This window comes from Pseudorca crassidens, chromosome 7, assembly GCF_039906515.1.
Source record: "Pseudorca crassidens isolate mPseCra1 chromosome 7, mPseCra1.hap1, whole genome shotgun sequence".
Classification (NCBI taxonomy): Eukaryota; Metazoa; Chordata; class Mammalia; order Artiodactyla; family Delphinidae; genus Pseudorca; species Pseudorca crassidens.
In genome coordinates this window covers 7,288,172-7,311,704 of record NC_090302.1, presented here as the reverse complement: position 1 = coordinate 7,311,704, position 23,533 = coordinate 7,288,172, and the positions used below count along the sequence as shown (strand labels likewise).

At 52.2% G+C, this 23,533-nt stretch overlaps 3 protein-coding genes and 1 long non-coding RNA gene across 8 annotated transcripts in view; 2 read left to right on the top strand and 2 right to left on the bottom strand.

Annotated features, from left to right (window-relative positions):
- The first annotated feature begins 73 nt into the window (after positions 1-73).
- Positions 74-12,860, top strand: PHYHD1 (phytanoyl-CoA dioxygenase domain containing 1). Of its 5 annotated transcripts, none has more exons than XM_067743065.1 (12): positions 74-234; positions 3,024-3,102; positions 4,497-4,655; positions 7,641-7,716; positions 7,793-7,840; positions 9,026-9,081; positions 9,167-9,229; positions 9,877-9,898; positions 11,210-11,338; positions 11,436-11,552; positions 12,225-12,351; positions 12,504-12,860. In XM_067743065.1, exons 2-12 carry the CDS (start codon positions 3,070-3,072, stop codon positions 12,748-12,750), a joined length of 1,077 nt encoding a protein of 358 aa, XP_067599166.1. In that variant the 5' UTR covers positions 74-234; positions 3,024-3,069; the 3' UTR covers positions 12,751-12,860. The 5 variants fall into 5 exon arrangements, 4 of the variants coding, with proteins under 4 accessions (XP_067599166.1, XP_067599165.1, XP_067599167.1 ...); XM_067743064.1 differs by lacking the exon at positions 74-234 and adding an exon at positions 1,843-2,191; XM_067743066.1 differs by lacking the exon at positions 74-234 and having other exon boundaries at positions 2,936-3,102; positions 12,456-12,646.
- LOC137227377 (uncharacterized) lies at positions 8,418-18,100 on the bottom strand. The gene is made up of 4 exons (XR_010944828.1): positions 17,755-18,100; positions 17,155-17,346; positions 13,039-13,190; positions 8,418-8,823 (listed from the first exon to the last, which is right to left on the bottom strand). It is a non-coding gene; the product is annotated as an uncharacterized lncRNA (long non-coding RNA).
- On the bottom strand, positions 15,105-17,194 carry DOLK (dolichol kinase). Its single transcript, XM_067743034.1, has one exon. It carries the CDS (start codon positions 16,874-16,876, stop codon positions 15,260-15,262), a length of 1,617 nt encoding a protein of 538 aa, XP_067599135.1. The 5' UTR covers positions 16,877-17,194; the 3' UTR covers positions 15,105-15,259.
- NUP188 (nucleoporin 188) overlaps positions 17,256-23,533 on the top strand; it is a 45,523-nt gene continuing 39,245 nt past the window's right edge. The window contains exon 1 of the mRNA XM_067743025.1: positions 17,256-17,316. Coding sequence (XP_067599126.1) covers positions 17,285-17,316 — 32 coding nt within the window. The 5' untranslated portion in view covers positions 17,256-17,284. The remainder of the gene's footprint in view (positions 17,317-23,533) is intronic.

Genomic DNA, 23,533 nt, shown 5'->3' with positions numbered 1-23,533 from the left:
GGACCCTTCCCTCAGCTGTCTGAGGCCCGCTCAGCCCCGTGGACTGGTTTGTGGAGTGACCATTTATCGGGCACCTAGAAGATAATGAACTCTGCTCCTCTGCCTGCCCCGTGATCCCGGAAGCCCCTCGGAGGCAGCTACAGGACACGAGCTGGATGCAGCCCCTGTTCCACATCAGTGTGGGTCCCACCAGGATCCCACAGCCAGCACGTTCTCTGCTGGCTGAGGCCTAAGGTTCGGGCCCTCCCGAGCTTTGATGGGAGGGAGGGAAGGGTGCTGGAATGGGAGCCAGTAGTCTCGGGTCCTTTTCCCAGCTCAGTCATCCCCTTTGTCAAACTGGGCAAGCCCCTTTCCTCCCGTGCCCTCCACATCCCCAGCTGTGCAGTGGGCACGTCCACTCTGCTCCCATCCGTCCCTTGTAATTCCAACAGCCAGTCTCCAGGGCTCTGCAGAGGCAGTACTGAGAGTCACCGTGGGCAGGCCTGACCCAGCTTCTAGCCCCTTTGGGCTGGAGGTGCTGAAGGTGTTGGGGTCAAGGGCAGAGGCTGGGGGAGATGGGCAGAGTTGTCTTCAGATTCTAGCTCTGCCGTTTATTAGATGTGGACCCTCGGTTTCCTCATTTATAAAATCAGGATTGTTCTGGGGCTTACTCAGCTTTGTGATAATTTGGCTGGTAGGTGGAGTTTTTAGCAGAGGGCCTGGCTCCTGGAAATCAATAAATGATCTGTCTTCCTCCTGGCCCAGCAAGGCTTGTGCTGGGCCAACGTGGGCCCTGGGGCAGGGGTCTTTTGGTGAAGAAAAAAGGTCATTGTGGGGGGCTTCCCTGGTGGCGCAGTGGTTGAGAGTCCGCCTGCTGATGCAGGGGACGCGGGTTCGTGCCCCGGTCTGGGAAGATCCCACATGCCGCGGAGCGGCTGGGCCCGTGAGCCATGGCCGCTGAGCCTGTCCGCAACGGGAGAGGCCACGACAGTGAGAGGCCCGCATACCGCAAAAAAAAAAAAAAAAAAAGGCCATTGTGTCAGACCTTGGCCTTAACAATGAGTCCTTACCTACTGCTTGGGCACCTCCTCTGGAACACACCAGAGTCTGTCCTTCCTCCCTACATGGGACTTTGACCCCCCAGGTGACCTCAGGAGTGAGTCAAGAGTCCCTCTCTCTTCTGCCTCTGTCGTGGGACTTTTGACTGGGAGGCCAAGCAGCTGGGCTGGGCAACCCCCTAGAACACCCTCCTTTATCTCGAGAGTAGAGGTCTTCCTCTCCTGTCTGGTCTGGTACCTCCCCACCAGTGCCTGCTGCCCTGCCTCAGGCTTGGGGTGGCCCAAGCACCGGATCTGGAGCTGGTTAGCTTTTGGAAAAAAACAGCAATGTGGAAACACCACCCACCCACTTCCCAAAGCCTGAGTGGAATGAATGAACAAGTCGTGGGAGGCCCAGCCATCCCCCCGCCTCCCCCCAACTCAGGGCTCTTCACTCCATTTAAAACCACACTGGTGGCCTTTTCTCTGATGATAACAGCAGTTTGGAAAACTTAGGGAAGTTCAAAAAGTAAAGTAAAAATACCCTCACATTCCACCGAGAACAGCTCCTGCTAACATATGGTGAACAGCCAGTGGGCACTTTCCAAGTGCCCAGGAGGTACTTCTGTTATCCCCAAAGCACAGATGCGGAAAGTAAGGCCCGGGTGTGGATGTAAGCCTTGGATGGGGGTTCCCCAAGGAGTTGCTAGCCCAGCACTACTGGACCCTCACTGTGTTCCTGGCACATGGCAGGTGTCTCTCTGGATCTGTTGGGAAGGGGCCAGGACAGCTGGGATCGCTCCCTGCCTTGAGTATTGGCTGTATTTCCCCAAAGGGTTCTGTCTTCCACCTGTCTTCCTCACCCGGCCTGTCCCCTGGGAACCTCTTCACCCTCCAGCCTCAGGAGCCTGCCGGGGCTCTCCCCTCCCCTGGCTCTCTGCTCTTGGGAAGCAGGGACCAAGCAGCTATACTCCCAGTGTGGTGGCGCAGAAAACACGACTTGACTTAGGGCCAAGGCTCCTGAGGGCTGAGCAGTGTCCCCACGCTCGCTCCTGAGACACTCTGTCCCTTCGCCATTCAGAAAGCATCATTTCAGGGAAGGCCAGTGGCGGCTGGGTTTCAGAAGCCGCAGCCAGAACGGCCCCGTCAGCTGCTGAGCAGGGCTGGTTGGAAGGGTGGGTGTTCTGACCGTGGCCTCCGCTGTGCCAGCTGGCCTCAGGCACCAGCATCTTGGGCCTGGGGGTGGGGAACAGGAACCATGGCTTCCCTCACCCTCATTTTGAAGACCCAGGCCCCCGCTCTAGCCCCTTCCCCTTTCTAAGATCCCCCCTTATCTTCTCTCTTCCTCTGAGCTGCAGACAGATCTGTAATCTCTTCAGGACCTAGAGAGTCCCAGGGGATCGGAGCTTGGGGGGCAGGGGCGGGGGCCCAGGCAGTCCTCTGAAGCCCTCTTCCACCTTTGGAATGCAGAGCTCAGAGTCTGTCTGATGTGTGTGCCCCCAGACCCACCTTGCATCCCATCCCACCCAGATGCTGCTGCTGGTGGCCTGGGCACTTTCTAACCCTGCCTCGACCCAGGGGCAGATATGGGTTGGAGGTTACAGTTAGTTGTGGCACCTGGGCAGGGACTCGGGTGTCCTCCTGCCTGCCCAGACACTCCTAGGACACAACTTCTCGGCACCTCGGAAACAGCCGGCCGGGAGTGGTTTCTGGAAAGAAACTGCAAGGAGGCAGTTAAAGATCTTGTAGGAGATCAGAAATGGCTAATCCTGGATTAGCTGGGGGGATGGACCCAGGGTGTGGGGCAGAGACAAGGGCCCCACCCAAGGACAGAAGTGAGAGGGGGTGGGGTGGGTGTGTGGGGGGCCGGGAATGGGTTTTCTCTGGATGGGGGGCGGGGAGGAGCTGAAGGGCAGGATTCGGTTTTCTCTGGGCAGGGAAGGGTTAAATCCTCCTGGGCCTCCCAGGCTCTGGCCACTCTCCCCTCCTGACCTTTCTCCTCTCCAGCCTCAGGCACAGCCGCAGAGCCACCCGTGCGCCCTGCCTCGTCCTCATGGCCTACCTGAGCCCCTCACAGCTCCAGAAGGTAGGGCCCTGCTGGGTGGGTACCCCGAGGGTCAGGTAAATGTGGGGGGCCCCTCCGGACTTGGAGTAGTCCCGGGGAACTCGACCCACCCCCTTACGTTTTTCAGAAGAGGAAACTGAATCCCAGAGTGGTCGGTTCACAGCCATGACCCCTAACTTCTGCATACACAGCCAGGGGCCATTCAGGCCAACGCACCGCGGTTGTGGTGGGAATGTTTGCGTGAAGAAACCAGAAGAAAACACAGGATCCTGTGAACTGGGGGCGGGGGCGGGGGTCTGGGAAGAGGCGGGGCCGATGAGGGGCGGACCCACCCGCCCCACCCTACCCACAACCCACCTCTAGCGCGGGGCGGGTGGCCGGGCAACCACCCGGTGGGCGCGTTCAGACCCGAAAAGGCTAACCCGTGGGAATTAGAGCGACGGAGACTTTTAAAAAACATGACCCTTGTTGTTTGTTCCTGATGGCAAGAGGAAAATGCAAAAAAATACAGGAAAGCTCAAAAAAGAAAATTTAAACCCACCTATGGATTCCTATGCTGAGACAATATTTTGGCATACAGCCCTTGAATCTCTAAACGTTTCAGGGGACTTCCCTGGCGGTCCAGTGGTTAGTACTACGCGCTTCCACTGCAGAGGGCACGGGTTCAATCCCTGGTTGGGGAACTTAGATTCCACAAGCTGCGCTGGGGGGGCCAAATACATAAAATAAAAGGTCCATCACAATACACAAAAGCTGTCGCCGATTGCTTGCCTGCTTGCTGTATGTTTCATAAAGGAGGCACTACTGTGCTCCCCATCTGATAGCCTGAGAGTCAGAGAGGGGAAAGCACTTGCCCAGGTTCTCACAAATTAGGATACTAATTTGTAGTTGGCTTTTTTTTTTTAAACTCACAATATGTGTGGAACACATTCCCATGCCAATAAATATTTTTCTATCAGCTGTGTTGTATTTCAGGTAGATAACCATACTTTGTGTGATAAGTTCACCCGTGTGCTGGTTTGTTTGATATCCATCTCCTTCCCTAGACTAAGTTCTGAGAGGCAAGCATCATGGCTGGCTTGCTCATGACTGAATCTCCAGCTCCTAAAACCACGTCTGGTGCACGGTAGATGCTCAGCCAATATTAGCTGAATAGATGAATGAGGTTGTATTCCCTGGAAGGTTAGGGCGGGGGCACCTCCCCTTCCACTTCCCCTTCCTTCATTCAAGCAGCCAACACTGATTGCTCTTCACTGGGCGCTAGACACCATCGCCAGGGAGGGGGGCAGAGCAATGAACAGGATGCTTTGTCCTGCCTCCACAGGGCTCATGGTTTGGGGAAGGGTCAAATCAATTCTTGTCAAGAGCGTTTGAGGGCAGGGAGAAAGAAGCCTGAATCTCCTTCCTGCCTGCAGTTTCAGGAGGATGGATTCCTGGTGCTGGAAGGATTCTGGTCTGCCGACGAGTGTGTGGCCATGCAACGGAGGATTGGCGAGATAGTGGCTGAGATGGATGTCCCTCTCCACTGTCGCACGGAATTTTCCACCCAGGAGGAGGAGCAGCTGAGAGCCCAGGTAGGTGCCTGGAGCAGGTAAGAATGAGATTTGGTCTGATGGGTGGCTCAGTCCCCAGCCAGCGTAGCAGCCTGGAAAGGTTAGGACCCCAAGGCCCATGGGCTCATGCTGGTAACGAATCAGGCCCCAAGCTTGCTGTGGGCCAGGCTCCAGGCTAAGTGTCTTATATGCATATTTCCTTCACTCCCTACTACGAATTTATGAGGTCAGCATTATTGCCCCCATTAGACAGGTGGGGTAAATGAGGCTCAGCTCACTTGCCCCAAACTACACAATTAGTAACTGATAGGGTCAGAATTTGAACCCAGATCTGCCTGATACCAAGTGCATGCTGTCACTGCTCTGCTGTACTTTCTTAGAAGTCTTCCTGCCACAAAGGACCTCTTTGTGGCCAGCAACCCAGCATGAGCCAAGTGATTCTGATGGGCCCACCTGGGTAAGTCATCCCCCAATGAGACAAGGAACTGCTTGTTTCCCCCAGTGACCTACTAGGACTCAGTACAGCTTGAGATGGGTAAGTTGAGGCCCAGGGGTTCTCCCACACAGTTCTCTTAACCCTTCATAGGCTGAATTTATGAGCCTGCCTGCGGCTGGGCCCCCAAGCCAAAGCTGTGGTCCAGGCTCAGTAATGGGGCTCACGCTTACTCATGGCAAGGAGCTTCTGCCATCTGGTGGGCATAAAGGGAATTACAATGACTAGAAGGCTTGCAACCCAGAGAATGGGGACTTCAGACAGAAAAAGGGTTACAGAATGACACTTTCCTCCAAACAGTCGGTTTCATTTGGCTGCACTGGTATTCAGTAAACCCTTAATATTCACTACTGATACTGTGAAAGACTTTGAAATGGGTTTTTAAAAAATTAATTAATTAATTTTTGGCTGCGTTCGGTCTTCGTTGCAGCGCGCAGGCTTTCTCTAGTTGCGGTGAGCAGGGACTACTCTTCGTTGAGGTGCACAGGCTTCTCATTGCGGTGGCTTCTCTTGTTGCGGAGCATGGGCTCTAGGCACGCGGGCTTCAGTAGTTGTGGCTCGCGGGCTCTAGAGCGCAGGCTCAGTAGTTGTGGCTCACGGGCTTAGTTGCTCCGCGGCATTTGGGATCTTCCTGGACCGGGGCTCGAATCCGTGTCCCCTGCATTGGCAGGCAGATTCTTAACCACTGCACCACCAGGGAAATCCCTAAAAAAGAAAAAAATATTGGCGGTGTCCTGTCTAGTAGTGCTCCGTTCCAGCTTACCAGCACCTTTCATTGTTTTTGAGTTATTATACAACTCTGTAAGTTACGTAGAACTGATAATAACTCACATGATACTCGTCCAGAGAAATGGGTATGAACTGGGCCCGGCAGGATGCAGTTATTGCCCTTGTGGATAGATTCAGTTTTGCATTGATTTGTAAATTCATTTCAGCGTTTCTTATTGCCTATATTTGTGTGTTTCTCGGAATTCTCCTTTCAACATGTTTCTGGTTCCCTTGTGAATTACTGAGTTAAGTAAGAATCTTTGACACGCGTGTAGCGTCACCGTCTTTATTGTTATTATCAGTTATGCTTCCCAGACTTGTTTCCCTGCTAGTGCAGAGGAGTTAAGAATGTTGAATAAAAACTTTTAGTTTTCAGTGGGAAGGGCGTGGAAAGGGCCAGGCAGGTCACTGAGTTGAGCCACGCAAGGCACTGTGACAGCAGATGTGTGCAGTTGAGGGAGTGCTGGGGCTGTGCCATATGGGAACCCAGGTAGGGGCATCGGTGACACTCAAACTGTACTTACGTCACCATGAAGGAAGATATATATGGTGATCATAGGTGGCTAAAGCCACAAGGAAAGCATGGGGCATCTCCCTGGAGCATCATTTTCTTCTTTTTTTAAAATTAAATATTTATTTATTTATTTATTTATGTGTTTGGCTGCATCGGGTCTTAGTTGTGGCACTCGAGCTCTAGAGCATGCAGGCTTAGTTGCCCTGCAGCATGTGGGATCTTAGTTCCCCAACCAGGGATCGAGCCCACGTCCCCTGCACTAGAAGGTGGATTCTCAACCACTGGACCACCAGGGAAGTCCCTGGAGCATCATTTTCATATGCTGCTAAGAAATTTAAAACATGATATTAAAATTAACAAGAACGGAGTTCCCTGGTGGCCTAGTGGTTAGGATTCGGCACTGTCATTGCTGCGGCCCGGGTTTGATCCCTGGTCGGGGAACTGAGATCCCAGAAGCCACAGGGTGTGGTCAAAAAAAAAAAAAATCAATAAAATCAACAAGGAGAGGTTATTAAGATAAAAGAACAGGATTAGTAATAGCTTATGTTTATCGAGCATTTAGCTATGTCCTTGCTGGGTGTTTTCTATTTAGCAGCAGTAATAATAATAATAATAAAGGCAGATATTCACATGACACCACATTCCAAGGACTGTTCTTATATGCCTTATATATACTGATTCATAATCCCTACAACACCCTATGAGATAGGTGCCATTAATAGCCTCTATATTTTATGGGGAAACTAAGCCTGGAGAGGTTCAGTAATGTGGTTGTGATTACAGTCAGTTAGTGGCAGAACTGGGATTTGAACCCAAGTATTCTAGCTCCAGGGTCTGTGTTCTCAACTTCTATAAGATTCAGCCTCTACCTGAACCTGAAGCCTCCAACAATCCAGGGAGGTCAGTTCTATTATTATTCCCCTTTTACAGATGAGGAAACTGAGGCTTTGAGAGGTAAAACAAGTGGCCCAAGGCTCTCTGGGAACCAGGCGTGTTTGATCTAGTACCTGTGTTTCATGCCATTATGGAGTCTGAGTCATGTGATTTACTTAGAGGTTTCTAAGAAATTCCATGCTTGTAGCTTCCGGCTGTGCTTCCAGGTCCTTGGGGTTTCTCAGAGGCGTCTGCAGCTCTGTGAGGTGGGAAGCATCTGAATCCTCTTCCTTCTCTGCCAGGCCCACCTGGGACCCCCTGATGCTCTCTCAGCCCCTCTGTTGTCCCCTCTCCACAGGGCAGCACAGACTATTTCTTGAGCAGCGGCGACAAGATTCGGTTCTTCTTTGAGAAAGGCGTCTTTGATGAGAAAGGTTTGGAACTGGGGCCCTAGAGGCGGGGGTGGCTGGACTCCAGTCCTTCCAGCTTGATCTGTCCCTTGTGCCACAGGAAATTTCCTGGTCCCTCCGGAGAAATCCATCAACAAAATTGGCCATGGTAAGCAGGGGCTGGAGAGAAACTGAGGTCTGAAGAGTTTGGGGGCCATCCCCCAAAGCACACGTTAAGGTAGTAGCCCAACAAATGGCATTTCTGGGTGCAGGGTCCTTCTTGGGCCCTGCTCTCCTGCATCTTATGATGCTAATCACATGACACTGCCACTGTATCACTGGGAAGAGGGATCCATTTGAGCCCACCCCCCCGTGCAGATGGGTGTGTGCAGGCTCCTCAACTCTCTACTTCCGGGCCTGCGTATGATTCAGGCCCCAGGCCTGTGGGGATTCTGGGTCCCATTGCTCCCTGAAGGCTTCTTAAGGAACACCAAACATGTTGACAAGGTCCCTGTTCCAAGACCCCTAAACCAAGCTAGGAAACCCTCTTTTTTTTCTTTTTTTCCAGGATCGTGCATTATAGTTATTTTGTAGGGAGTTCCCTGGCGGTCCAATGGTTAAGACTCCGTGCTCTCACTGCCGAGGGCCTGAGTTCGATCCCTGGTCAGGAAACTAAAATCCCACAAGGCGCGTGATGTGGCAAGAAAAACAAAAACAAAAACAACCCTTATAATTTATCCTGTAGACTGATTTTTAAACATGAAGTTATATCATGGTAGCTTTGTTTTTTTTTACAAATTGTGGTAAAATACATATAATAGAAAATTTACCATCGTAACCATTTTGAAGTATACAATTCAGTGGCATTAAATACGTTCAACCCTCACTTTTTGTAATAACAACAGTAGTGAATAATGAGAAGAGGGACTGTTCCGTGCCTGGTCCTGGGCTGTGCTCGCACACGTGTTAGCCCATGGAGTCCTATGGCAGCCCGGGAGGCAGGGCGGATCCCATTGTACACAGGAGGAAACTAAGGCTTAAAGGAGAGAAATCGGTGCTCAGAGTCCGACAGAGCAAGCGGCAGTACCAAAACTGCTACCAAGTGATGGGTCCCTTGGAGTCCTTGGTCCTCTGAAGGGCGGCCAGTCAGGGCTAGAAGGTCAAGAATAAGGTCATAGGACAGGTGAAGGCATTTGTGGGGCCCATTTCTCAGTTATAAGCAAGCAGAAAGCTTAATGCACAGAAAATAGGTGAGAATATCAAAGTGAGGCCTGACCCTGGGTGCCCAGGCCTAGGCGTGGGAGGGATGCATGGGGACTGGGGACTGGGTCTTCAGCCCACCTCTGTCCCGCAGCTCTGCACGCCCATGACCCTGTCTTCAGGTGTGTCACACACTCCCCCAAGGTGCAGGTGAGCAGAGGTGTCGGTGAAGGTGGGCCAGTGGGCCATATGTGAGTGTGGGCGGGCTGGCCATGTGACCTCTGCCCCCTTCCAGGCTTTGGCCAGAAGTCTGGGCCTCCGGATGCCCGTGGTGGTGCAGAGCATGTATATCTTTAAGGTGAGCTCCCCGTCCTCCCCAGGCCTCCATTTACCCTCTGTAAAATGGGCACAGTGCTCATACCAAGCCCTTCCTTACAAGGGCCACAAGCTGCCTCCCCGAGGAAGTATTATTAAGTTGGCGGGAGAACGTGAAAACCGGGTCTCCTCTGGTTAGGGCGTCTGGCACTTAGTTGGGGCTCAGTTAGGGTGCCGTGGAAGGAAAGGGGATCCCGGGGCTGCCTCCTCCCTTTGTTGGCTATTGAAATGCTCTGCTCCCAGCTTTCAAGGCCCAGCCCAGTGCCACCTCCTCCAGGAAGCCTTCCAACGCCCTTAGGAAGAGAGGACACATCTCTGATCCTGGAGCCCAGAGGCTTAATCGCTGGCCTGGGCCCCAGCCTCTCCCACTGCCCCTCACTTCTGCCTTGTGTTCTCGTTAGGGACGTGTGTGCTCAGACTGGGAGCTCCCTGCCAGACAGGGTGGCTTTTCTCTTTGCAGCCCTCCTGGGCCTGGCACATAGTAGGTGCTCGATAGCTGGGTGCTGACGTGGAAGCCTTGCAGATAAACACCTGTGGCGGGGGGAAGAGCATCCTACTCGGAGGACTCAGGGCAGCCCCTACCCCTCCCCGCTCTCCCTGGCCTCACCCGGCCCCTCCTCTCTCCTGCAGCAACCTCACTTGGGCGGCGAAGGTGAGCCAAGAGCAGGCTGGGGGCCAGCAAAGGCCCCGGCGGGAGATCTGGGACTTTAGTGGTTGTCAGGTCTCCAGAGGGAGGGAAGGCGCCTGCCAAGACGTCCATAGACAAGAGCCTGGGCCAGCAGAGGAGGAGCCATCTTCTGCTGCTTCCTGAAAGACTGGATGCCGGGGGGTGGGGTGGGGTGGGAGGGTGGAGGGGGGTGTCCTGGAGCCCTTGACCCAGTGGTTCCCGAACCTGGCAGCGACTCCTTGCTGGTTAAAAATACAGATTCCTGGGCCCCTTTCCCTGAGATCTTGAGTCAGGAGGGTGGCAAGGTCCTGGGAATCTGTATTTTACCAAGTTCCCTGGAGGATTGATTCAGCATAGAAACTGCTGATCTGACTACAAAGCCCCTGGATACCCAGATACCCTTTCCAGCCTCCCTCATGGGTGATGATCCACTTCTCTCAAATACCTCCAGTGACAGAGGGCTCACCACCCGTACAGGCAGCTCTTCCTTTCCTGACATGAGCTCAAGTCATTCCCCTTGTGAGGCCCCCTCCTCCCCACCATCCAGCCTGAGGACAGTCTCCTGAAGGGATGGCCATCCTCTCCCTGAGCCTTCTCTGCTCAGTCCAGCACCCCCAGCCATTACTCCTCCAAATGTTTTGGGGCCCCCACCATTAGGACACCTTCATCTGGACACTGTCTGGATTGTCAAAGTCTGACTTAAACTTTGGTGCTCAGAAAGCACACAGTTCCCCAGGAAGGGATGAGGCGAGACTAGCACCCTCTTCTTGTTACCGACTGAGGTCCTCTGTTCAGCGGTTCTCCATCCTGCCTGGGCCCCAGCATCACGCAGGGGATGTTTACAATGTGCATGCTGGGTCCGTTTCCTGATTCACCTCCAACTTCCAAGTCTTAGCCCACTGGTGGCTTAGACTGGACCATCTGGTGGCTGGAGGTGCTCTCGCTGGTTAAGGACGGCGGCTTGAGTTACTTGGCTGGAATTAAACGATAGCAGCTGCTTTTCAGGCAGCGACTACAACGTCAGGCCGTGTACTAAGCACTTTTCCTACACTGTCTCAGAATCCTCCAGCAACCTCGTGAGGTTAGGTTATCGTTGGGGCTGCTTTATGGTTTAGGAAATTGAAGCTTGAGAGGTGAAATCTCCTGCCCAGAGTCTCCAGGCCAGGAAGCGATGAGATTCTAACTACTCATGGGAAGGCTGGGCCTGGAGGGCCCTGGGAGGACCACAGAGTGAGTAGAAACGAGGCCAAGGTGGGGTGAGGCCAGGCGCCTGATGCCCAGGCGGGCCTGCTGCAGTCTCCCCTCACCAGGACGCCTCCTTCCTGTATACGGAGCCTCTGGGCCGGGTGCTGGGCGTGTGGATTGCTCTGGAAGATGCCACGCTGGAGAATGGCTGCCTCTGGTTCATCCCTGGCTCCCACACAGGTGAGGCCACCTGCCTCTCCCTGCCCACTCGTCCCCACCCCCCACAGGGGAGGGACCCCGAATAAAGAGAGGCTAAAGTCCCCACCTTGGCCTGCAGGTGGAGTGTCGAGAAGGATGGTCCGGGCCCCTGCTGGCTCGGCGCCTGGCACCAGCTTCCTTGGGACCGAGCCAGCCCGGGATAACAGCCTCTTTGTGCCCACACCGGTGCGGAGAGGTAGGGGGTGTGCAGAGGGGCCCGGAGGCCATGCCTGGGGGTCTGTGCTTGCTCTGACCAGCCAGCTCACCTGAGGGCTGGGAAGTCACCGCATGAGGGAAGGTAGGGCTGGGTGGGCACTGGGAGGTCTGAAAGCTGTGTGGTTGACAGCAGGGTCTCCCAGATCAGGCTGGAATCCAGACCCTGCTACTTCCCGGCTGTCTCCGTGAGCAAATGACTGAACCTGTCTGAGCCTCAGTTTCCCCAAACATAAAGTAGGGAAGCCAGTGAGATGTCATATGTAAGATGGTGCACCACAAGTGCTCACAAATCCTGGCTGTCAGCACACCCTTCCTTTTAGAAAAGGGAAACTGAGCCCCAACTCTGCATTCCCGGCTGAGGCCCCAGCTGGCTGGCATGGGACAGAGAGCTTCTGTCTGGTTCTGCAAATGCCATGGAGGTGGATGCCCTTGCTGAGGCTTGCCAAGGGCACGGGCCACAGCGGAAGGGACTTGACCCCAGGGGAACCCATGTCCAACAGCACAGCCTCCGATGCTGGGGCAGACTCCAGGCCCCTGAGCCTCCGGGGATGGGAATGGGGATGAATAGCCCACGACACCGCTTAAGGGAGGGGCCGCCCACCATGTCCCTTCCTGCCTCGAGTGCGCTTTTGACTCGCTGTGTCCCTGCCAGGGGCCCTCGTCCTAATCCACGGAGAAGTGGTGCACAAAAGTGAGCAGAATTTCTCCGACTGCTCACGCCAGGCCTATACTTTCCACCTCATGGAGGCTGCTGGCACGGTCTGGAGCCCAGATAACTGGTAGGTGGCAGGGTGTGTGTGGGCCCCAGACAGCTCCCGAAGAGGTCCTGGAGGCTGGGAGCAGTGCTACTAGCACCTCGAGGTCCTCTCCCCATCCTCTGCAGGCTCCAGCCGACAGCTGAGCTGCCCTTTCCCCCACTGTACACCTAAAGGCCCTCTGAGGGCAGGGACGCCACCCCCTCTCGGGAGAAGCTGTGGGCCACCAACGCCAGCGCCTCAACCCACCGCCCAGCTGCAACGGGGAATTCGCATCTCTCCTCCAGGGCTTTCCTTCTGCTGGTGTCTGTGCAGACAGGCAGGCAGGAGCAGAAGGCTGGGCTGGGTGCCTTCCCCGAGATCTGTCTCTGTCTGTCCCGACCCCAACACAACCTCCCCCTAGAGGCAGCCTCGCGGCCATGAAAGGGTTCTGGCTGCTTCTCTGTCGGCTTCTCACTCGTCGTCTCCCCTCTCACATGGAACTCTTGGTCATTACGGTGGGAGACACTAAATAAAAAACACTTCCAAATGCAGCATCTTGATCCTTCTTTCCCAAGCAGCCTTCCTCTCAAGATGGGAACCCTGCTGAAAATCATCGCAGGTAGCCCAGCCCTGCCCGGTGAGGTATGCACGGTGTTAATAACAGTAAGTGACATTCAGTGGGCATTCACGGTGCCAAGAGCTTTCTGTGCTTTATCACTGGATCCTCACCCCTTTCAGGTAGGTGCTGTTTACAGATGAGGGAGCTGACACATGGGAAGGTTAAGTGACCTGCCCAAGTCCCACGGCTCTTCAGGCGTTTGGCGAGGTCAGCCGGATCCGGAGCCTGTGCTTCTAACCTCTATGCTCCCAGTTCTCCTTTCCTGGGGAGGGAAAAGACCAGAGCCTGGAATCTAGTCTGAGATTCTGGTCCTGGCTCTGTGACCAACTCGATTTCCGGCCTCAGGCCAGGCCCTTCTCTCTGGGCCCATTTGGCCACCTGCACCATCAAGGGGCCGGATGAGGGCCTCCACAGGTCACTCCTGTTTGGACATGCTTGGCAGGCACCCAGAGCTGCAGGAACAACTACCAAATCTGAAACCTGCCTGGCGGGGGTCTGCTCAGAGGTTGCAAACTGGGGGCCACCAGCCGATTTCACAATGCAGAATTGTTTTGTCTGGGCCTCGGCATTTTAAAACAAATGAACAAAAAACCCACAACATTTTAAAATTGGGAGATTTCACGTAACAATTCAGGTTTCCAAGCTTCTTTGAAAGAGCAGGTCAACAGCCCGGGGGCCTGTGGTCTAGCCTACGTACCACTGGCTGGAGCTGCCTTCTTACAGGCACACGTGCTCTCCGCTTCCCTTCCCTGTCCTCCTTCATTGCATTACCTGCCTGGCCTCAGCGGCCTTATGATTTTATGACCTTGACTTCCAACCCCCACTCTGTATGGGAACAAACCACCCAGGGAGTCAGTGGGGCAAGCCAGCACTCATATACACTACACCCTAACATGGTGTTGCCTCCTTCAGCGAGCAGTCGCGGGGAGCCTGAGCCAAGGGAAGGGTTTGTTAAGGCTCCTCTGAGCCCAAAACCAATGTCGTAACACTCTCCGAGTGAAAGGGCTTGGCAGTGATGCTCAGGCAGAAGCAAGCTCCCAGAGCTGGGCTCCTGGCTTCCGGCCTTGGTGGGCCCAAGTTCTCACCTCTTCCTGCCTAGGCCGCTCCCTGTCAGGCTGGTGGCAAGTGGGGAGAACCCGGTCCAGCCTTGAGAAACCTGCTGTGCTCTCTTCTCACTGATGGGAAACGTTCATCCATTCAGCGAAGGTCTGCCGAGTTCCTGCTATGTGCCAGGCTGTGCTGGCACTGGGGGATGCGGTGGGGAACCAGGGAGAGCTGGACTCTGCCCTCACAGAGAGCAAGGCTGGGGCGTGCACTGCCCCCTCCCCCCGCCCCGGAAGAGCGATCCTGAACTCTCAGTAAACTTCACCAGACCTTGCCTCTAATTTCTCGCCAAGAGAAGAGACCAACACAGGTGTGGACGTGACTGGAGGGTGAGAGGTCTCAGGAGGGAGCCCCTGACAAGGACCCTGTGCTGTCCAGCCTGTCCTTCATCAGCACCACTCGGCCAGGCAGCAGAGGCCTTGAGGCAGGGTGGGGTTGGCTGAAACAGGCCCAGGATGGATCCTCTTCCTCCAGCCCTTCAAGGGACGCAACAAAGAGATCCCATCTCTCCCCTTCATTTCTTCCTAGCCCAAATGGGAGAAACCACATGCACTTGGCTATTTTCCTCTCGTAGTCTCCTCTGAATGAAGCCAGGGGAGTAGGGTCACTCTGGTCTCCAAGTACAACCCACATAACCCTTTGGTTTGCCTGGCTTTTTGCTGAGATGAGGACTGGCCTTGGGTAACAATGACACTTTCCCTCACTTACGTGACACTTCCGCACTTAAGGGCAGGCTCTGGGCTGGTCACCTCACACACGTCACTTCGCCAGAACCTCACGACACCGCGTGAGGTGCAGGCTCTTATTATTCCCATCTTGCAGACGTGAGAATTAAGGCCCAGGGTGATTAAGCAACTCACACCGTCAAGAAGTGGTTCAGCCAAGGATTCTGACCAGATGAGTCTGACACCAGAACCTGAAGTGTTAACCACTCTGCCCTACGGCCTCGTGTCCACTCCGGCCCCCCCGAGGACTGCAAGGTGAGGGGGGGCCCTATGGCGCACTCAAGCTCTTTGAGTTGTTGCACTATCGGTTAAGCCTTTTTGCTTTTTAAAATATCACGAAAACTAAACCCGGGAGTGCTTTGATTTTTATTTTAAATCTCAATCAACTGAAAAATTAAATCTGCTTCTCCCCTCCTGGCTCTTCAAGCCCAAGTGGCTGGCTGCCGTGGGGACCATTTGTCTTCCCCATGTCCCTGTTTCCTTCATCGCTGCTGCACAGCACCTAGGCCATCAGCAATATCAGGAGGTAGAGAGGCAAAAGGAGATTGTCTATCTGCGTAGTGTATGCTTCTAGGAGGGACACGGTGCTGATGGACCCCAAAATCCAAGCATAACTGTAGTTTAAGTCCACTCCACTGTCGAAGATTAAGATCAGAGCTACAGAAATTATCTGGGCAAATATAGATGTCATGGTCCCCTCAAAAGTCTTTTTAGTTCCAGGCCAGCGGATCTCCCCCATGGTGCTGCCGAATATGGAGGCCACAGTGTCGCCCACACCGACGGCCAGGACTCCTGCATAGGGGACTAGGGCCCTGGCTCCCCCTAGGCTACCCTTCTGTGTGCAGGGTCTGGGGACTAACCAAATGGGAAGAGACATGCCTAGGAGCAGGTAGATGTGGGTCAGGATGAGCGGTCCACTGTCTCGTTCGTCCAGGAAGAGGGACAGGAGGCTTCGCAGAGTGTGGCCCAGGGGCTTGATGCGGAAGTAGCGCACATACTCTAGGAAGACGAAGACCGCCAGACATACGGTGGCGGCCACGTAGAGCAGTGGCCGGTCCAAGATGATACCTGGGATGTAGGTGGCTACCACAATGAAGTGGAAATACTTCCGAGCAATGGTGGGGGCCTGGTGCTTCTTGGACTCGGAAGATGACCGCTTGGCATTCTGGTATAGCACCACCAGGCAGGCTAAGGTGGCCAGCAGAGACCAGTAGGCTAGGAGGTAGACTCGGGTCTCTGTCTGGAAGAGGAATTGAAAAAGCCACAGCAGGGGGTTCCTGCGGATGAGCCGGTGCAGCCAGGGCAGGACCACGCCAAGGCCCAGTACACAGGTCATGAGGTGGAAGAAGATGGAAGAGGCCCAGGTGCCTGAGTCCATGAAAACAAAGAGGGTGCTGAAGAAGATGCCCATGAGCACCATCCCTACCACCACGACCAGCAGGAAGAAGTCCAAGGGGTCCCCCTGGCTTTCCACCACAGTCAGAGAGCGCTTGATGAGCTGGTTGAGCACGAAGCTGATGCCACCCAGTACCAGCAGAGCCTCTCCAGGGGTGAAGCAGCGGGGCAGCAGATACAGCAGGATCATGTTGAGGTAGACAAAGATCAACAGGACCTCCAGGACCTCGATCACCTCGCCTACACTCAGCGAGTGCTTCAGGATATAAATGATGACACCTCCAGCCAAGCCCGAGATGACACAGGTGTTGGTGGGCACTGGGCGAGTGATGCCCAGTGCCAGTACCGATGAGAAGAGGGCCACTGCCATGCCAGTGGCCGCCACCACAATTCCAAACCGCTCGAAGTATGGGTTCCCCGCAGCCTGGCAGCGCTCCTTCATAACCAGCCCGAGCAAAGGCATGACCACCGCGGCGGGCAGTAGGCCACTGTTTGCGGACATTCGAAACTGGAAGACAGCGCTTCCCTGCTGTAGCAGCCGGTCCCACTTGTACTGGACGTAGAAGGCCTGCACCGCGAGGGCCACGGCGCACCACGAGTATCGATCCCACACGGCCGCGTGGATGCTCAGCACCACTACGAACACCACTGCCGCCTCTGCCAGCACCGAACCGCTCAGCGGAGCCCCAGGCTCAGGGGCCGGGGAAGCGCACTCTCGGGTCATGTCTTTAGACCTGAGACTCCGGGTAAACTGGGGTGACTAGGAACGCCCTGGACTCTGGGCCCTTTAATCCCCGCCAGGCAGAGAGCGGTCGCTTCGCCCAGCCAGCACCTTCTCAATCCGTTCTCCAGCTGCGAGAAGGGAAGCTCTACTGTAGGCCACTCTCTGACGCCTGGGAGCTGGCGTCGGGCTACCCTCCACCGCCTCACACCTATGGCATAGACGTCGACCCTCGGCCACCTCCCTCACAGCCTCGGCCGCCCTAGCCCGGAGTTCCTCACCTCTCTGGGAATCGCCATGTTGGCCCCGCCCCGGCGCCACGTGACGAAAAGCCCCGTCCACGCCCTGGAGGCGAGTGATCACGTGGGCGTGGCGTCTGGGGGCGGGGTTGGAGCGCGCGCGCGCGCGAAGATGGCGGCGGCCGCCGGCGATCCGTGTGTGAGGTGCGGAGCGGGCCGAGTCGGCGGGCGTGACTGTGAGGCGCGGGGTCGAAGCCGAGCGGAAGCGGGGCGGGAATTGGGGGCTAGATGTGGCAGCAGTGGCTGGGCGAAGGCCGGCTAGGTGGACGGGCTCCAGGACGGGAGGCGGTTACAGCCAAACGGTCCCCGCGCGCGGGGGTCTGAGGTGACTTCTCCAAGAGGGGGGCCGGTGCCTCACCACTTCCCTGACTCCGGCCTCCTGTCTACCTACCCGGTCCCTTTCCCTTCCTCCCCTCTCCCCTCGGCGAGTCCCTCGGCGCCCCCCTCCCCCCCACCTCGCTTCCTGTGCGGCGTGACGCTCCCTCGAGGCGAGACTCGGCGCTTCGCGGTCGCCCGGGGGAGCCCCTACCCGGGCCCCGCTGCAGCCTCCTGTGCCCGGCCCGGCGGCGCTCCCCAGGTTACCCCCTGTGCTCTCGTTGGGATGTCTGTTTCGGGCGTCGCCGAGCCACCTCCTGGCCGTTTCAGCCCTCTTTCGTCGCTCAGCCTTTCATTCATCCCATCCGTCTAGTCGTTTTCTCATGCATCGATTCCGTCAGCGGACATCCCAGGCGCCGTACTGGGTTTTGGGGACGGGAAGAGAAAATATTAAAAAAGAAAAAGACAGTTCTTGCTAGCGTACAGGCGCACTAGCGCCAGACACTGGCGACGCGCTTTCTTTTATCCGTGTTATCTTCTTGAACTCCCACAACTCCGGGAGGCACCTTGTAATTTACAGATGACTCACAAACCCAGCTCCGAACGGGCTGCGTGTCCGACTCCGAAGCTTTAACCGGATCGCCACACTTGCATGTCGCACTTAGCAGCCTGAAGTGTTTTTCCTTTCCAGCCTCCCGCCTAACCGTCCCTGTCACTTCTTGCTCCCTGTGCCGGCAGTGGTTCCCCACTTTTTTGTCTTGATCACTGCTGTAGCCTCAACACCCAGAAGAGCATGTAACAGGCTCTCGGTAAATGTTTATTCCGTTTGCCATTTCCTTCATCTCTCCGCTCTAGTGAGGTTTTCTTCTTTGGAATTTCCATGGAACTATCCGAACCTTGTGAGGACCTTTTTTGCTTTTTCTTTCTCTGCTGTTTCGTGTCAGCTCTTCTGTCGGGCAGCATTGTGGTCGCTGTGCTCTCCTTTTCTTAGGCTTATCTTACAGCCATTGTGGAGCTTGGGTAAAGTTTAGCTCCTGCAGGGCAAGGCGCGTTCTTAATGAAAGAGGACAAGGGAAGGAAAGCTGTTAGTTTGCCTGAAAGATGCTCTCTTCATCCTGGAGAACCTACCAAACTCATACCTGAAGGTGGAAGAAATGACACTAGGATTTCTAGGCACTGCTTTGCTCATAGCTTGTTTTAGGAGCGATCTTTTTTTCTTTTCTTTTTTTTCCCCTTTCCTTTCTATTTGTGTTGGAAGGCATGCTATAATGATTGGGATTATACTGAACAGCAGCCTTCTGTTTGAAATGCCTAGAGGTCTGAACTAAGAAGAAACTTAAATTCTATTCCTGGGGCCTGCTGATTTGCAGATGACCACAGACAGGCCACCTTACCATATGAGTCTGTTTCTCCAAATGAGAATCGTTTTCAGAGCAGTATTGAGGTGGCTGTGAAGCATGTATGTTAATGTGAGTTGGCACTAATCAAAAATGCAATAATACTCTCAAATCACTCAGGGTTTTGGAAGGATCACTGAGGGTTTGACGGGAAGTCAGTTTGAATTTTGGCATTTTGGCGTATCTGTTGTGTTCTTCCGTTAATGTGTGCTTAAAAAACAAACAGGGCTTCTCTGGTGGTGCAGTGGTTGAGAGTCCGCCTGCCGATGCAGGGGACGCGGGTTCGTGCCCCGGTCCGGGAAGATCCCACATGCCGCGGAGTGGCTGGGCCCGTGAGCCATGGCCGCTGAGCCTGCGCGTCTGGAGCCTGTGCTCCGCAACGGGAGAGGCCACAACAGTGAGAGGCCCGCGTACCTCAAAATAAACAAAAACCCCGTGGTTTGAAAAGCTTGCTGCTTAGCTTAAACCCCAGTTCATGCAAGAGAGGTGTGCCTCATCTGTGGAGTCAGAGCATCCATGAGCATTCATTATTTCCGTGTGGAATATTATAACTGTGTTTCTCAAAAGAACTATCTCAGAGTAGGTTGACTGTGTCTCAGGCTTTCTATCGAAAGGACTCAATTGTAGAGACTGTTAATTCTAATCTCCTGGTTGCTTTCATCCAAAGGTTTCCAACCACATGGATCTCTCTAAGGAAGATAATTTCCAGTTTCATTAACTTCAGCTCTTTTAGGAATGGAATTCCATGTTGTCTGCTAGAACAATTGGACTGCAAGTCAATATTTTTTTTTAACCTCACCTTTGAGGCAAGTTATTGAATTTCTGTGCCTTAGTTTCTTCCCAAAACACTTAGCTCAAATTTATTTTATTTATTTACAGTGTCTGCAAACAAATGACAGACACTGTAGCACTTATTTCATTTCTTGGAAGTATATATGGAAGATGTTACTCTGAGGCTTGAATTAGACATCACAATTCCAACCATGTCTCTTGGGTCTTGAAAATCACCTGCTCAAACCTCCAGATCTCAATTTGAGGTGAAATCTTTCATTGATCCCTGGATCAGTACCCAGTGATCTCTCTCTTTTCTGACTCTTTTCTGTCCTATATGGTTATTTTCCTTTGTAGTGTCTAATTATTAGGATCATGCCCTTGGGTACTTTCTACTTTTTTGCTGATTGTGTAAGGTATGTTTAACATCCTTTATCATTCCCAACACTAAGCTTATGAGTATCGTGAAGGTCTTAGATTTATTTGGATCCCCATTATTCCTAGACCATAAATGTGTAGGAATTGAGGATCCAGTAACTCATTTCCACAAGGATTCTCTTCCTGATAAACCACTGTTTTCTCCTTTATTCTGCCTTTTCTTGGCACTTCTGCGTATAACATTTGTCATTTCTAGTTTTTCTGTTCCAGGTCTAAAAGGGACTTATATCATTCTTATTCTTTAATATTTGCTCATCAGCATGTTTTGAGCCTCTCCTGTGTGCCAGCCACTGTGTTAGGGAATGGTCTGCCACTGTAGGACAGAAGGCTTCGCCTCAGTCTTTGCCTGCTTGCAGCATGAAATTCTTGGGTGCAGCTTGAGGCAGTGTAATATAATGATTGAACTCTGGAGTCCTGCAAACCTGGGTTCAAGCCCTAGCTCTATTGTAAATTAGCTTTGTGGTCTAACAGAATTTACTTAACCACTCTGAAACCTTAGTTTCCTGATGAGATAATGGGGATAATAATAGTATTTGCTTCATAAGTAAGTTGAAATATTCAGTAAGACAAAGCATTAAAGACTTACTTAGCACAGTGCCTTACATAACTGCTCAATAAATGTTGGCTAATCTTGTTATCAAACTCATTCTCAATAAACATTATTGTTTTTGACACCTTAAAACAAAAAGACCATAATATAACTTAGTTTTGCAAATGAGAGTCTTAATTTCTAAAGAAATAGCTAACTTTTTTTCTTTTAAGTAGTAAGTGTAAAAATTACTGTATTTTTCTAGGGCAGTGATCTATCTCCAGTTTTGTTTTGTAGCAGAATCTTTTTCTCCCCATTCCTCCCCGCCAAAAAAAAAAAAAAAAAAATGCCACTATATCAAGCATAAAAGGCAAAGAAGATCGGGACTTCCCTGGTGGCGCAGTGGTTGAGAATCCTCCTGCCAATGCAGGGGACACGGGTTCGAGCCCTGATCTGGGAAGACCCCATATGCCGCAGAGCAACTAAGCTCATGCACCACAGCTACTGAGCCTGCGCTCTAGTGCCTGTGTGCCTGAACTACTGAGCCCGCGTGCTGCAACTACTGAAGCCCACGCACCTAGAGTCCGTGCTCTGCAACAAGAGAAGCCACAGCAATGAAAAGCCCACTTTCCACAACTAGAGAAAGCCTATGTGCAGCAGCAAAGACCCAAAGCAGCCAAAAAAAAAAAAAAAAAAAAGGCAAAGAAGATCTATACTGACCAGGTCTTTTACCTGCTCCTCTGAGACAAGCTGATGCCCTAGAGCAGTGGTAATTTAGGAATTCATTTGAGTACTCATTTTAAAATGTAGATTTCCCATGCCCAACCTCTGAGAAAGAGTAGCTCTGGGTGATGACCAGGATTCTGCAACGTTGCTATGTTGTTTCCAGCTGATTTTGCTGTTTGGGCTGAGGACCAACTACATTTTGAGAAATACTCTTAGAACATTTTTTTGTCCTTTTTTAATAAATAAATAAATTTATTTAAAAAAAATCCTTGACATACAAGGGAACACCTGTAACACTGTTGGTAGAACGTAAATTTGAACAGCCACTATGGGAAATAGAATGGAGGTCCTCAGATACTAAAATTAGAACTACATGTGATGCAACAATCTCATTTCTGAGTATATATCCAAAGGAAATAAAATCACTATCTTAAAGAGATATCTGGACTCCCACATTCATTGCAGCATTATTCACAATAGGCAAGATATGGAAACAAAGTTAAGTGTCCATCATCAGATTAAGAGATAAAGAGGATTTGGTATCTATACACAAAGGAATATTATTAAGCTGTGAGAAACATGAAATCCTGCCATTTGAGACAACACAGATGGAACTTGAGGGTGTTAGGAAAATTTAAAAATTCAGACAAAGAAAGACAAGTACTATATGATATCACTTACATATGGAATATAAAAAAGCCAAACTCGGGCTTCCCTGGTGGCGCAGTGGTTGAGAGTCCGCCTGCCGATGCAGGGGACATGGGTTCGTGCCCCGGTCTGGGAAGATCCCACATGCTGTGGAGCGGCTGGGCCCTTGAGCCATGACCGCTGAGCCTGCACGTCCGGAGCCTGTGCTCCGCGACGGGAGAGGCCACAACAGTGAGAGGCCTGCGTACCGCAAAAAAAAAAAAAATAATAAAAAAGAATAATTTAGCTCAGGCATACAAAAGCCTTCAATTAATGATAAATTTCTTTCCATTAATTGTGATATAATGTTAGCCCCATTATTAGCTATTTATTATATAATAGGTATCTAATCTGTTTTGTGCAAACCAGAAGCTATCCTTGGTAAAGTAAAAGCATATGCCATTTTAAAGCCCCCCCCTTTATTTTTTGCTAACTCAGATTTATCAAACAAGTAAGTTAGACGATAATTATTCTCTTTACAAAAGGCATTCTTCCAAAATTTACTATAAATTTCTTTAAATAGTGAGCTTGCTTCTGTCTTTAATTTCTTAGGGCTTGGCTTATTTGTACCTTTTAATATGGATTATCAGTACAAAGAGATATATTTGTTTCATCAACTGGATCTAGTCTCCTAATTTTTGAATAGTGAATGCTCTCGTTATCAGAAAGATGATTAGTGATTCCACAGTGCAGTTGTGGGAGTTGGTGATTATTGATTCAGCAGAATTGAAGTTGTTTTCTTAAAAGCATTAACCTTTAGGAAAGATTTATAATCTTTAGGTGTCTTTCATCCTCTTTTGATGGGAAAATCCTGAACATTTTTAAATAGGGCTAGTGCTTTGTGTTACTGTCTTAATGGGGAAAAGATTTTTCAATTTATCCTCGTAGTTAATATAACTTGCATTCTTGTTAACTGTCTAGTATATTTTATGAGGACCTTTTCATCGTCTCTCTGAAAATAGGCTTTCTAAGCACTGTTAATTATTTCAGGTTACTATTCTAGGGCTTATTTAGGATCTCCCAAAATATAATCCCTATGCTTTTTATAATCCTTTCTTTTTTTTATGACTTTAAAAAAAAAAATTGGGGCTTCCCTGGTGGCGCAGTGGTTGAGAGTCCGCCTGCCGATGCAGGGAACATGGGTTCGTGCCCCGGTCCGGGAAGATCCCACGTGCCGCGGAGCGGCTGGGCCCGTGAGCCATGGCCGCTGAGCCTGCGCGTCTGGAGCCTGTGCTCCGCAACGGGAGAGGCCACAGCAGGGAGAGGCCCGCGTACCGCAAAAAAAAAAAAAAAAAAAAAAAAAAAATTGTTACTTTTATTTATTTATTTATGGCTGTGTTGGGTCTTTGTTGCTGCACGTGGGCTTTCTCTAGTAGTGGCGAGCGCGGGCTACTCTTCATTGCGGGGCGTGGGCTTCTCATTACGATGGCTTCTCTTTTTGAGGAGCATGGGCTCTAGGCGCGCAGGCTTCAGTAGTTGTGGCACGTGGGCTCAGTAG

Excerpts from the sequence above, each read along its gene's own strand:
- PHYHD1 (XM_067743065.1), top strand. The coding sequence starts at position 3,070 with ATGGCCTACCTGAGCCCCTCACAGCTCCAGAAG. Across the intron at positions 4,656-7,640 it reads AGGAGCAGCTGAGAGCCCAG|GGCAGCACAGACTATTTCTT; the intron begins GTAGGTGCCTGG and ends CCCTCTCCACAG. Across the intron at positions 9,082-9,166 it reads CACACTCCCCCAAGGTGCAG|GCTTTGGCCAGAAGTCTGGG; the intron begins GTGAGCAGAGGT and ends GCCCCCTTCCAG.
- DOLK (XM_067743034.1), bottom strand. The coding sequence starts at position 16,876 with ATGACCCGAGAGTGCGCTTCCCCGGCCCCTGAGCCTGGGGCTCCGCTG.